At 40.5% G+C, this 14,436-nt stretch overlaps 1 protein-coding gene across 2 annotated transcripts in view; it reads right to left on the bottom strand.

Annotated features, from left to right (window-relative positions):
• Nucleotides 1-14,426, bottom strand: part of ccnyl1 (cyclin Y like 1) — a 50,182-nt gene extending 35,756 nt beyond the window's left edge. For both annotated transcript variants that reach the window (XR_001730766.2, XM_008118772.2), the window contains exon 1: nt 14,016-14,426. Coding sequence is in view for 1 of the 2 variants with exons in the window: in XM_008118772.2 (XP_008116979.2) it covers nt 14,016-14,262 (247 nt within the window). In the remaining variant the exon portion in view is untranslated. The remainder of the gene's footprint in view (nt 1-14,015) is intronic.
• Between the last annotated feature and the right edge of the window lie 10 nt (nt 14,427-14,436).

The raw sequence follows: 14,436 nt of genomic DNA, 5'->3' as shown, positions 1-14,436 counted from the left end.
ACTGCAGATTTATTCCTTCAACATGTTTTCCGACTACATGGATTGCCCAAGAGTTTAGTCACTGACCGTGGATCTCAATTCACCTCTCGTTTCTGGAAAGCACTACAGAAACTATTGGGCATAGACTCTCGTTTATCTTCAGCTCACCATCCCCAAACGGATGGGCAAACTGAGCGCACCAATGCCACTTTGGAACAATACCTTCGCTGTTATGTAAACTACCAACAGGACAATTGGGCTTCCCTGTTACCTCTATCGGAATTTGCTTACAACAATGGTGTCCAGGCTTCAACTAAAGAAACCCCGTTCTTTGCAAACTACGGCTTCCATCCACGTTTCTTTCCTTCTGTCATTGAAACTTCAGAAGTCCCTGCAGCGGAGGACTGGCTGCAAGAACTCACAGCGGTGCAACAACTCTTGCACCAACAACTGGATCAAGCCAAGGAGGACTATAAACGCCACGCTGACGGCCATCGCCAGCCGGGCCCCGAGATCAAGGTAGGAGATCGGGTTCTGTTGTCCACTCGCTTTTTGCCCTCCCACCGTCCCTGCCGGAAGTTAGATGCCCGTTTCATTGGTCCCTACCCAGTGGTGGCGCAACTTAACCCCGTGACTTTCAAACTCCAACTTCCGCGCTCCATGCGCATTCATCCGGTGTTCCATCATTCCCTGCTCCTTCCGGCGGATGGTGTACGCCCTGATGCGAGCCGGTCGGCCCCCGCCCCTGTTTTGGTGGACGGGGAGGAGGAATTCGAGGTTCAGGACATTTTGGATTCTCGCTTTCATCGCCGCCGCCTCCAGTATCTCATTGACTGGGTGGGTTTTGGCCCCAAAGAACGCTCTTGGGAAGACGCTTCCACAGTCCATGCCCCCGACTTAGTCCGCCGCTTCCATCAGGCCTACCCTGCCAAGCCGCGGCCCCGCGACTCGAGGAGAGGGGCCATGTTTGAGGGGGGCCTTGAGGGCGGGGATAGTGTGATGACTTATGGGCCTTGTAGTCCTGTTCCTAGTATTATTGTGGCAGACGAAGAGGAAAACATGGGATTTCCGCCGTTTCAGCCAGAATCGGAGCCTCTCCACCTGGAGGATGTTTGTCCTCAAGAATGTAGCCAAACAGGCCTTGGGCAGAATTCCCCCCCGTTTTCCCGGAGGGACAATTATAATAAAGATAGAGGAGCCAGAGAGGCTAATCGCCGGAGCCTGAGAATCGCTGCCAAACAACTAGCTGATTAGGTCTGCTTTCCTTGGGAAATTCTAAGGAGTCATGCATCTGGACAGAGTTGGGTTTCGCTTCTCGTTCTCTAGGGAAAGTGTTCTGTTGGCGGGAAAACGAGACCCAATATAGGTGCTGGTCGCAAGGGGAACTTTGCGGAGTCAATTGTTCAGCTTGAGGAGAGAGATCGTGTGTGGACTTCGTAACCCCAGTTCCTTGTTTCCCAGATCAAGTTTCCAGCCTTGCCTTGTTTCACGGACTTCCTTGGACTCTGTTCATGTTTCATGTTTGCCTCGTTTCAAGTCTTTGATCTAGCCAAGAATCAAGTTTATTTTCCAACCTTGTTGTCAAGCTACATTGGACCTTAAAGACTCTGTCATTCCCCACACTATTGCTTGGCAAAGTGTGTGTTTCGGTCAAGTGGATTATAACTTTGGACTCTACTATCTTATATTGGACAATACATTTCTGGACTATATTTGACCTCATCTGGAAGGTCTGCTTCTGAACTTTATTCTTCACTTGTTTTTATTGACTTTATATATTTCTATAATAAAGATATTAGATAGATTCTGGCCTCTGTGTAAGGTTATTGGTGCTCTGCAGCCTGGGTCCTGACACCTACAGAGGCATTTTTAACAGATCATAAGAATAGATTTTAACTTATTTAGGTTTTAAAATAATGAGTAGTGAATGAAATCTAAACACACATTTAAACCAACATTTAAGACAGTGATTTTATCTACCTATTGGAGAATTAGTTCCCAACCTATGTCCATATTACTTAACGAAGAATCAGCCATGACATTAAGAAACAATTCTCTAATCACAGAGAAAACCTTCTCTTCATCATAACATATTAAAATGCAACTAATTCTTCAGAACTGTCTTAAAATAAATGTAAAGTACCAAATCTATCTGAACAATTTTTTTCAGGTATCAGAAAAAAGTGCCAAGGATATACATTATTTTGCTATAAAATACAATTTTCCAAATCCTATACCAAAGTATTTTGATACATTTTGACAGTTTTGATGGGTACATAATGTTCTACTCCTAACCAACAATGTGTTGCCACCAACACATTTTTATTTGGTACCTTTTGGAAACAAAGGCCACATATATGGTCCTAAACTTCAAGATGGGAAAAATATTTAAGTAAATGATCGCCTAGGCCTTGATAAACATTTCCATAATGATTTTGCGTATTTCATTCGTAGTTGAAGACTTTATGCTACAGCAGAGTCTCACTTATCCAACATTTGCTTATCCAACGTTCTGGATTATCCAGCACAGTCTGCCTTTTAGTAGTCAATGTTTTTGTACTTAGTATTTTCAATACATTGTGATATTTTGGTGCTAAATTCGTAAATACAGTAATTACTACATAGCATTACTGCGTATTGAACTACTTTTTCTGTCAAATTTGTTGTATAACATGATGTTTTGGTATTTAATTTGTAAAATCATAACCTAATTTGATGTTTAATAGGCTTTTCCTTTATCCCTCCTTATTATCCAAGATATTCACTTATCCAACATTCTGCTGGCCCATTTATGTTGGATAAATGAGACTCTACTGTATTATGTTAGAAGTCGAATAACTCCTAAGAGAAGCTGCTTTCCTTTTTAAATAACTGCATATGTCACACAGATCTTGGCTCTTAAAGAATATGTAATGTTCTTGGCCATTAGGTCATGACTAGCCTGGATGCTATAATTCACTATAAAACAGCAAGTGAAAAAAAGCAATCCAGCCAAGTCCAAAAATATGTATATACTAAATTTGGATGATACCTTTATTCACTACATAATGCTCCCACTCACCCCCATTTGGAGGGGTGTGACTATGGTATTATGCAGCAATTCTTTGGCAGTTACAGGGCTTCCCTTAGTTGACAGCTGAGGGAAATATGAAATACTGTAGTTGCTTGCTGCCCAGAGCTATAGGGCGTTCTTTGGTTGGAGGCAGCTGAGCAAAGATTTCTAGCTCTCGAGCCTTCACTTGCCCACACCCTGGAACTATGGGGGCGATCCAAGGGGAAGACATGTAGATGACGGTGCGACTATTGTGCAATGAAAAAAAGCAAATTTCAATGTCCTCAGTACTATTTACTTTCAGCATAAAGTTTTGCCCTAAGATTAGCATCTTTAGAAAACCATCACTGAATATATTAGTTATTGATACCTCCTTTTGAAATAAGTCCTGTTTAGAGCATTATTCTACATTCCTAATTAAACTATGGTTGGCTCTCTGTATCTGCAGATTCCATATCCACAAATTCAACCAACCATGGCTCAAAAATATTAGGGGGGAAGGCAAATCCAAAAAGCAAATCTTGATTTTACTGCCTGCCAAGCACTATGCTACTATGTAGGAATACCCTGCTGAAGACTCCCAACATTTCACAGATCCTGAGGCTCTCTTCAGCATTAATTTTGATTTTTTTTTTGCTATTTCAATATAAGGGATGCTATTTTATTATGCCACTGTATATTAAGGGATGATATTTTACTATACCACTATATATAATGGGACTTAATTATCCATGCACGTTGGTATCCATTAAGTGGGTGGGTGCCCTGGCACCAAAACCCAAGAGGTATCAAACCCGCTGTGATAGTACTGTATTTCCTGTCTTTCAGCTGTGCCTTATGAAAATGATCCAATGTTTTTTACTTTAGGTCTATGGCAATATCAAACAATAAGTTTTAGTTCTAGACTTGATAAGTTTATTCGAACAGAAAAAAACCATTTTATTAAGCAACCAGCCTTGTGAACACTGTGAAGGTGTGACTTAGAACTATTCTATTTACTCTCACATTCTGATTTAATATTATTTTGCAAAACATTGTGATTTATGTCAGCATTATTCATCAAAAGAATATTTTTTCCATTCCTGCAAGCAAAGTTATAGTCAGCTTTACCTGGTCTCTATATTGTTACTCATTTTTATAACTGCTGTTATTATTGCTGCCTTTAGAATTTGTTTTATCTATTTTTCTTCTGCTATTGTTATTGTATTTACACTGTCTGCTGCTAATATTGCTGCATTTTTACTGCCATTTTTCAATCATTTGGACTTTTATAGTATTTCTTGCCAATTATGTTGTTAGGTCTTAACAACTGTAATTTAATGTATTTATTTTATTATATGGAATTATGCTGGCTTGAGTGATGAACATTGCCTTAAATCACCTGAGATAAATAAATAAATAAATAAAGGAAAGTTAGAAATATCAGGTATACTATTATGGTAATGCAAGAAACAGATAGTAAAACAAACTGATGTAAAGTTAATCATACTTTCTAGCACAGGGCTACATAGCAAGAGACATTTTATAACCTCTTGGCTACCAATGCTGCTTATCATTCTCTCAAGAACATTATCCGAAGTCTACTCAGAGATAATACATGAAAAGCATGAATTGAGCTGTTTCTTAATCAATACATTTATAGCTATTTTCTCATTCAAAGGATTCCCTATTACATAGAAATATTACTTTCGAATTCACTATTAATTTAATAAGAAAATAATATTACCAAGTGATATGGAAGCCTCTCATTGAGATAGCATAGTTCTGCGGTGTACTGTTCATGCTGCTAGACCAGAAAGGGAAAATTGGGTCCTTTCTGCATACAATCACACACTCACAGTCCCAGGGCCCTTACAGACAGGCTCTATATCCCAGGATATGATTCCAGGTTTTCTGTTTATCCCAGATTATCTGGCAGTGCGGACTCATATAATTAAGTTTAAAACAGAAAACCTGGGATCGTATCTTGGGATATAGGGCCTGACTGGAAGGGCCCCCACTTAAACATTATGTTCTGTTCTTGAGACCTGGCTGGGGCAAAAGTCAAGCAGCCCCTATCACAAACTACAGGACCAACAATAGGAGACAGTGCAAAAATGTCCACCTCCCAACATGATTGTGTGGCTGGCCAAAAGTCAACTATGAATGTTGACGGCCTCCCAGTTAAGTCATTCTGTACATATTGGATTGGGCTGCTGCCATACATACACTTTTGTCAAAGATGACTCAGTCTGGACAGGGAAAAGCTACTGACCCCTTTAAAAACATTACAATGTCCACCGTTGATAAGTATGTTTTTTCCACCACTGAAGCACTTTTTAATAGGTATATACAGATTTATCATTATTTACTTGACTGAAGAATGAAGCATGACCTAGCTCTGAGTGAGAAATATGGGTGGAAGTGAGCAGCTGGCATCTGACTTTACTGCTGGAGCAGTTTCCTGTCAGTTCGGAAACAGTTTGCCATTGTCCAGTCACAATGGTGGCATGTTCCTCCCAGCCTTAGTAATCCCTTTGCTCCACCACCCTTTCCTTCCTTCTTATAAAACACTAAAGCTTTCAATGTAAAATATCCAGGCTTGTCTTGAAAGCCATCATTTCACCTTTAAATCTAATAGAATAAACTGTTTTTGTATCCAAGCTTAGACTTGATACTATTGTTATGGATTAGACTCAGACAGCCCCAAAGTCAGGGTTGAATCAAGATCCATCAGACTAGTTCTGCTGTTTTTATACCAAGAGGGAAAAGCCTACTTTTTTTTTTTTTCGCAAGACTTTGGGTTTTAAATCTGGATTTGAAAACAGGCTTTTTACTGTTTATAAAAGTGTTTTTGCAGAAAAGCAATTACATATACTTTTAATAAATAACTAGAGCCCACACCTGAAAGCATCAAAACTGAAGCGGTCTATTCAGATTTCAAAAATGCAGGACACACATAAATCCTGTCTGTTACATTACATTTCTTCAAAAGCTTCCAGGATAGGGGAAAGAGGGTCAATAGTGTTAACTGATTAGCATGACTCCCTTTAACTGTACAGCTTTTGACAATGAGTTCTCCAATCACAATGATTTGGAGGAAGGTCCGTCACTTTGATAAAATTCATGATTCCAGTTTCCTCTCTCTTTATGTGTTTGGGGGAAATCTTTGCTTTAAGGGGTAAAGGGTCATGTCCTACTGTTTGTAATTTATTTTAATGCTTTAATCTTCTTTAACCTTTACTCATCTCAGAGTTCTTCGTTTTTCCTTCAGTCCTCTATCCGCACTTTGTCAACATTTCTCCAAATCTTCTTCTGGGTCTTAGTTTTGTTGCTGAAATGCTAACTTGTGGTTATCCTATCACAGGATTTTCTTGGCAAGATTTGTTCTGGGAGCATTTGTATTTGCCTTCCTCTGAAGCTGGGAGTGGCTGAGCAGGGATTCGAATCCTGATCTCCAGAATCATAGTCCAGTGATGAATCCACTACACAACACTGCTCATTGCTTCTTAACTACTTCATGTTGATTGTTCTTACATTCACTTGAGACTTCTGTGCATCTTTTCGAATATGAGGCATTTAATCTTCCTCTGCTTCCATCTTCCACAGGAGTAAAGTTTTCCTGAACTGTTCTTGTAATACTGAGGTGTGAAGTGACATAGATATTATTGACTACACTATGTAACAACATTTGAAAAAAATGAATGTTCCTGATTTGAAAGTGTTATTTCCTATTTAATTGTGCAGTACTTACTTGGATAGTACTGTACTTGTAAATACACCAGGACACTTCATTTTAGAGGCTACCACAAACCATGTTGAACTGGTTGACTCGATGATATATTCATTGAAAAACTATAGCAAAATGTGCTGCAGGATGTCCCACAACAACTCTTAATAAACTTTTTCCATGTTTTTGTGATAGAGCCAATTAGGAAATGACATTTATAATCTAGGAACAAAAATCGTGTTACATAGTGCTATTACTGTATCATGGAATTTCTTCTCAGTATCCTTCAATTCTTTTTAATTACATTTATAAGTTTAGGTCTTTCAATCATTACAAGTTTTATCTCTTTGCTTGTTGTACACTCACACCTATTAGTCTTGTACATTTTGAATGGGAACTACTTCATTTTTACAACTCTCTTCTTTAGTTCATTTTCTGTGTTTTTTTCAATTCACATTTCACTTTGAAAGTACATAAACATTCAGTGTTATGGGATGTGAGGTGAATTAAGGTGTGTTGTGCTTGTATGTATGGATAAGCTGAATAGAAACAAATGGGTGGTTAAAACAGATGAGTTTCCCTTTGCATCTCAGCACTGATTTGCTAATAAAGTCATTACTTAATACTCTATTTCATCAATAATTCATAGTTATAAAATCAGTGGAATTTTCTAGTCACATGCTGATAGGCAGTACTAGTGCAGGCAGTGGCAGAGGGGTTAGCTCAGAAGAAACCATCCAACCATACCTTTGTGTGTGAAAAACAACTGAGCAGTCATATTTGTTACAGTTTAAGCATCCCTTTCCCAGAAATCCAATATCCCATGAAATCTACCCCCCCCCCTCCAGCCAGTCAGTCGCCCACTTCTGCCTTCAAGGTGGTGACTATGGCACTTCAGCCAACTAGTGGGCTACCCAGAGGGGAAATATGTGAAAAATGCTAGGAACTGTGAAATGATGAGAGTTACAAACTTGTACTGAGTGCTATGCTTACATTCTCATCCTTTCACATATCCTTCCCACCCCCCCCCCCTCTCTCTCTCTGACCTTGCATTTCATATACAACGCAGGTAGTGAATGAATGAGACAAAAAGCTGGAGAGAAACACGAGGCTCTGTGGGGTGTGGACTTAGATTATTTTAAAATGACCTTCAGACTATGTGTGTGTGTGTATGTGTGTGTGTGTGTGTGCGCACACACACACATATATATGAATGAATTGTTTATTGTACTAGCCATAGGCCATGACATCAGTAGTATACAACCTTATAATAATAATAATAACTTTATTTTTATACCCCACCCCATCTCCCCGAAGGGACTCGGGGCGGCTTACATGGGGCCAGGCCCGATAAAACAAACAAAACAGTAACAAAGCAATAAAACAATTATCCCAGTAAAAAACATCAACATCAATAAAAACAATCATTAAAATCAACAAGCAGGATACAGTGTTAAAAACAGGAGACCTTTATAAACACTTTCCAATAAAAACATTAAAACTTACTCAAAAATTAAAACTAGCTCTTTAAAATTATGATAGCAACATACCAATGACAGTGTCTGATTTGTATCATCCCAAACCATTGCCACAAATATATATGGATTTTGGGTTTAAGCATCTCCACAATATTACATTATGTGCATTTATGCAAATACAAGTAGTTCAAAATGCAGACGACAGAACTTCTGGTCCCAAGCATTTTGGATAAGGGATGCACCTGTAACAGATGTCTCTTCTTGAGAATGAAATTTATAGAAAAGAAATCCTGAGAATAATTATCTCATTTCCAAAAGTTGATTAAAACCAGCAGGTCAATACCTAACTCACAAGATTGGAACAAGATTTAAGATAAAGGCATCTCCTCAAAATCTTATGGGAGCTGACAACAAAGACACCCTTGAGCAGTGTTTCTCAAACACTGCTCCTCTATGTGTTTTGACTTCAGCTTCCTGAAATCCCAGCCAGTTTACCATCTGTTAGGAATTGTGGGACCTGAAGTCCAAAACATCTGGAGGCACAGTGTGTGAAAACACTGCCCTGAATGATCTAGAGATTCCTAGAGGTGCATTCTTTAGGAATCCCTAGGAATTTTAAAAAATAGTGTTTTAAATTTTGTAAGTTTTCAATTTCACAGGATTCTGTGCTCCTAAATCCTGAAAAAGTGAAAGACCTTCTGTAGTTAAAGCTGATAGTTTTAGTACAGGGATTTCAGTTAGTAATGACCGAGTTTTCTTATTGATTTCAGCAGTTCCACTGTAAACAAAAATAAGTCAAAACCCAACCCACTGAATTTCCAGGACTTCATATAAATCACACATTTTAAGGACTGAATGTAATCACTTACTTTACTTCATTTAGTCTAGGCATGGGAAAACTTCGGCCCTCCAGGTATTTGGACTTCAACTCTCAGAAATCCCAGCCAGTTTACCAGCTGTTAGGAATTGTGGGAGTTAACGTCCAAAAAACCTGGAAGGCTGAAGTTTGCCCATGCCTGATTTAATCTAATTATAAGTCACCAAGAAGTGCCTAGAACATTTGGTTATGATCTGAATCTCTCATTTCATGCAAGTGTACACATAATTTCAATGCAAACCAAATATATTTTGTTAGTAGGATAAGGCATGTACAAATATTGTCAGGTATGGGAAAGGTCTATCCTTAAGATTAACTGAGAAGAAATGGCCACGTGTACACCATCCCACAAAGTGCCCAGATGACTTTGGAATACAGCAAACTGAATTTCATGTAATCACTGGCAGTAAGCCACGGCTTAGATGGGACCAGGTCACTTTATACAGTTAAAACTGAATAAGCATTATTAGTGTGCTATTTTTTAGAATATGAAGGAAGAGCAAACTCCCATCCTCATATGGAGAACCAGTTCTTTCTGGGAACATAGATAACAAATTTCTATAAACTGGATGTTGGACAACAGAGAAGTACTATTATACATCTTGTGCACAATCACTGCTGTGCAATCAGTGCTATTTCTCCTCTGTTTGTGTACCTTCACATTGTCTGTCAATTGATGGCAAATTCATGAAATCCATAGGGTTTTCTTAGGCAAGGAATAGTCAGGTGGCTTTGCCAGTTCCTATCTCCAAAATACTGTATAGCCTACAGCAGCTAGTATTCACTGAGAGTCTTCCATCCACATATTAACTAAAGCTGATCGCACTTCCAAGTACACATGGGATCTGGTGTCTTTAGGATATTTAGAGATGACCTACGATAAATGGCTGAACTGCAGTTAAGGAGGGGACACACACTGCTATACTTTTTAGATAAATCTACCCAGAAATGTTAAGAGTTTATTAGGATGAGCTCCCTCTATCAGCTCCAGCGGGGACATGAGAGAAGCCTCCCACAAGGATGGCAAAACATCAAAAACATCCGGGCATCCCCTGGGCAACGTCCTTGCAGACGGCCAATTCTCTCACTCCAGAAGCAACTCAGGTTGCTCCTGACACGAAAAAAAAAGATGGGTGGAGATGAGTCAATCTCAAATCCTTTCTTTCTGATTTACCTGAAGGTTTTTATTTGTTTAGTTCAGTGATTACCAGTCTCGCATTTTCCAGGAGTTTTGGACTTCAGCTTCCATAAGCACCGGCCATTGGCCCAAGTGGCTGAGGCTGCTGGTAGTTCAAATCCAAAATGCCTGGAGGATCAGATTTTGGAAATCATTAGTACTAAAGGGTGTATCTACACAGTAGAATTGATGTCATTTGACACCACTTTAACTGTTGTGGTTCATTGCTATGAAATCCTAGGATCTTTCCGGGCCCTTCCACACAGCTGAATAAAATCCCACATTTTCTGCTCTGAACTGGAATATATGACAGTGTGGACTCAGATTACCCAGTTCAAAGCAGATATTGTGGGATTTTCTGTTTTGATATTCTGGGTTATATGGCTGTGTGGAAGGGCCCTCGCCTTTTCTGTCAGTGTGTGCTGTTCAGATTGTACAGTTTCGTACTTCTCTACTGGCTGGAGAGCACCATTCACAGAAATGCATCCCAACCAACAAGCGCATCCTGTCCTATCCTAAGGAGGCGAGACTGTGCAGTGGGGTTTGAGCATCTGAATATGAGTGCCTCTACAACAGGCATTCTCAAACTTGTTTGGGCCTCCAACTTTCAGAAGCCCTAGCCAGCTTGTTCAATCGTCAGGAATTCTGGGAGTTAGAGGCCCAAACTGCTGGAGAGGCGAGGTTTGAGGAGGGCCTGCTCTACACTGTGGAATTATGTTTTTTTAAAATAAAAATAAAAATAATGGAGTACATAGCAGCACAATTTGTGAGCAAATAATAAACAACTGTTGTGTGTATACATTGCAAGTATAGAAGAATTTCTATATTATCTATTCGTGTTCTTTACAAAGTTAATTCTTCTCATTACATTTTTTTATTTTTCTCCCTCCCCTTCTCCTACCACATTTTCCTCTATATCTTTATCTTTAACCATGAATAGTCTTCTTAATCTTTGTGCAATATTTATACTGACTTCACCATCTTCTATCCATTTCATATAAATCACCCACTTCCCTTTAATTTTGTCTGTTTTATCCTCCTGTGTACCTTCTCAGACTATACTTGCTATAATGTCCGATTGGACTTCCTCAAATAAAGTCCAATCGGACATTATTCCAATTCTCCAGATTACATTTTTTTTCATCTCTCCAATCCCCTTTTTACCACCTTGCTAGAATAATTGCTTCAAAAACATCTTGGTTCTTCAAACCAATGTTTTTGTTCCCTGTAAACATACATTCTATGTTTACCTAGACTGGTATTTTGAATAATTTCTCCATTTTTTTAAAAAAAACATTTAGGCATTCCCACCACGTGTGCGTATCAAACTTTCTCTACTTTACAATGCCAACATACTGGGCTGAGTGAATGCAGTTTGACACTCAACAATGGCACAATGCTATTGAATCCTGGGCTTGAGGCAGCAGAGGAGGCTGAAGTCCTCGCAAAACCACAAATCCTACAGCATTGAGCCACGGCAGTTCAAGAGGTGTCAAATGGTGTTCATTCCCGTCTGGATTACTGTAATGTGTTATTCACGGGGCTGCCTCTGAAGAGTGCACGGAAACCTCAGCTGGTCCAAAGAACTGCAGCCAGGTTGCTCATTGTGGCTTATTACAGGGAGCGGACAACACCCCTGTTGCAGCAGCTCCATTGATTGCCAGTCTGTTTCCGGGCACAATTCAAAGTGCTGGTTATGATCTTTAAAGCCCTAGCTGGTTCAGATCCAGGCTATTTGGTTTACCGCATCCCCTTGTATGAACCTGCCTGGGCCTGGAGAAAAGAGAGAGGCCCTTCTCTTGGTTCCACCTCCATCCCAAGCTCAATTGATAAGAATGAGAGAGCGGGCCTTTCTGGTGGTTGCCCCTCGACTCTGAAACTCCCTTCTTCCCAGGGAAGCCAGAATGGCCCCTTGCCTGCTCTCCTTTGGGCAGCAAGCTAAAAACCTTCTTATTCAGGCAAGCTTTTGAAGAAGGTGGTGTTTAAGGTCAAATCAGGGACTGCTGTGGTTTTAACCGTGAATATTTTTGTAATGAATTTTAACTAGGAATTTTTAAAAATAAAAATAAAGTGCCTTAAAAAGTAGTTAAACTTTATTTATATCCCACACCTCTCTCCCCAAGGCACTTTAATTTATTGAGATTTCATCATGATGTCACTGTGGATGGTGAGGCCTATTTGTTTATATGTATTTATTTCTTTAGTTAGTTACTATTAGTTCACTTTGATGTCTATTTTATGTATCGTTTGATTATGTACTTGGTTCATTTTTTTTCTTATAGCACTGAATGTTTACCACCTTGTGTGGAAACCGTCCTGAGTCCCCCTGGGGAGATGGGGCAGGTTACTAATAAAGTTGTTGTTATTATTACAGTAGAGTCTCACTTATCCAAGCTAAACGGGCCGGCAGAAGCTTGGATAAGCGAATAACTTGGATAATAAGGAGGGATTAAGGAAAAGCCTATTAAACATCAAATTAGGTTATGATTTTACAAATTAAGCACCAAAAACTTCATGTTATACAACAAATTTGACAGAAAAAGTAGTTCAATATGCAGAAATGGTATGTTGTAATTACTGTATTTACGAATTTAGGAAACATTATTGAAAACATTAACTACAAAAATGGCTTGGATTATCCAGAGGCTTGGATAAGCGAGGCTTGGATGAGTGAGACTCTACTGTATTATTACTACTACTACTACAGGTGGCATAGAAATCTCCGTAATAAAGAAATACACATTTTACACTAAATGTTGAATGCTTTGCCCCCTGAGTCCCCTCAAGGAGATAGGGTGGGGTAAAAATAAAGTATTATTATTATTATTATTATTATTATTGTCTGTCAAGCCACTTTGAGACCCTTTCCACACAGCTGAATAAAATCCCCAATTTTCTACTTTGAACTGGAATATATGTCAGTGTGAACTCTGATAACCCAGTGCAAAGCAGATATTTTGGGATTTTCTCCCTTGATATTCTGGGTTATATGGCTGTGTGGAAGGGTCCTGAGTCACCTTTGGGGGAGTTAAGGGATGTATGTATAAATGCATATAATAATTACACAGTATAGAAGCACCCTTTGCCATTGAATCCTTGGAAACCTCCTGGGCCCAGGAAACCCTAAGGCTGGGCCCTTTCACATAGCCATATAACCCAGAATTATCAAGGCAGAAAATCCCACAATATCTGCTTTGAACTGGGTTATCTGAGGCCCCTTACACACAGATGAATAAAATCCCACATTATCTACTTTGAACTGGAATATATGGCAGTGTAGACTTAGATAACCCAGTTCAAAGCAGATATTGTGGGATTTTCTGCCTTGATATTCTGAGTTATACGGCTGTGTGGAAGGGCCCAAGGTTATCTGAGTCCACACTGCCATATATTCCAATCCAAAGAAAATGTGGGATTATATTCAGTTGTGTGGAAGGGGCCTGGGTCGCTTTAGGCTCACCAAAAAGGCATACGAAACAAAGCAAAAAGAGGGGGAAAGAAGGTTTAATTCGCAAACGCTTGGGCTCTATGGAAGGGCTCAAGAAGCTCGAAGGATGGACTTCTTAGGCCGCAGAGAGACAGAGAAACAGACAGGCCACTTCCACACAGCTGAATAAAATTCGGCATTATTTGCTTTGAACTTTAATATACGGCAGTGTGGATTCAGATAACCCAGTTCATAGGTTATAGGGCTGTGTGGAAGGGCCGAGAGGGAGAGCGCAGCCCCCTATTCCTCGACTCACCATCCGGGAACTCGCGGTCGCTGATATGTTGCAGGTGGGACCCGCCCCCGCCGGGGTCCGAGTCTCCAGACTCGGCTTCAGTGATCTCCCGGTAGGCGGCCCCTCGCCGGTCTAGGCCTGCCGCCGCCGCGAGTCCCCCTCCGCCTCCTCCTCCTCCTCCTCCGCCGCCGCCCAGTACAGACCCTCGGGCCCGGCCGAGCTTAGGGCTGGCGCCGGGAGAGACGCAGCAAGTGACTGTGTTCCCCATGAGGAAGGGGGGCGCGAGGGCGGGCGGAAGGAAGCGCTATCGGAGGCCGCGGCCCCTGCGCCGCCTCATTGTGCCGCCGCCTCCGAGGCTCCTACTGAGAGGAGGGAGGTCTCCTTCGCCCGCACAACCAGCCCCGGCTCGCGCTCGCGCCCGCGCCAGCCAATCGCAGCCCGC

The sequence above is a fragment of the Anolis carolinensis genome, chromosome 1 (genome assembly GCF_035594765.1).
Source record: "Anolis carolinensis isolate JA03-04 chromosome 1, rAnoCar3.1.pri, whole genome shotgun sequence".
NCBI lineage: Eukaryota > Metazoa > Chordata > Lepidosauria > Squamata > Dactyloidae > Anolis > Anolis carolinensis.
The sequence above is the reverse complement of the archived record's forward strand: the minus strand, read 5'-3'. Positions and strand labels throughout refer to the sequence as shown.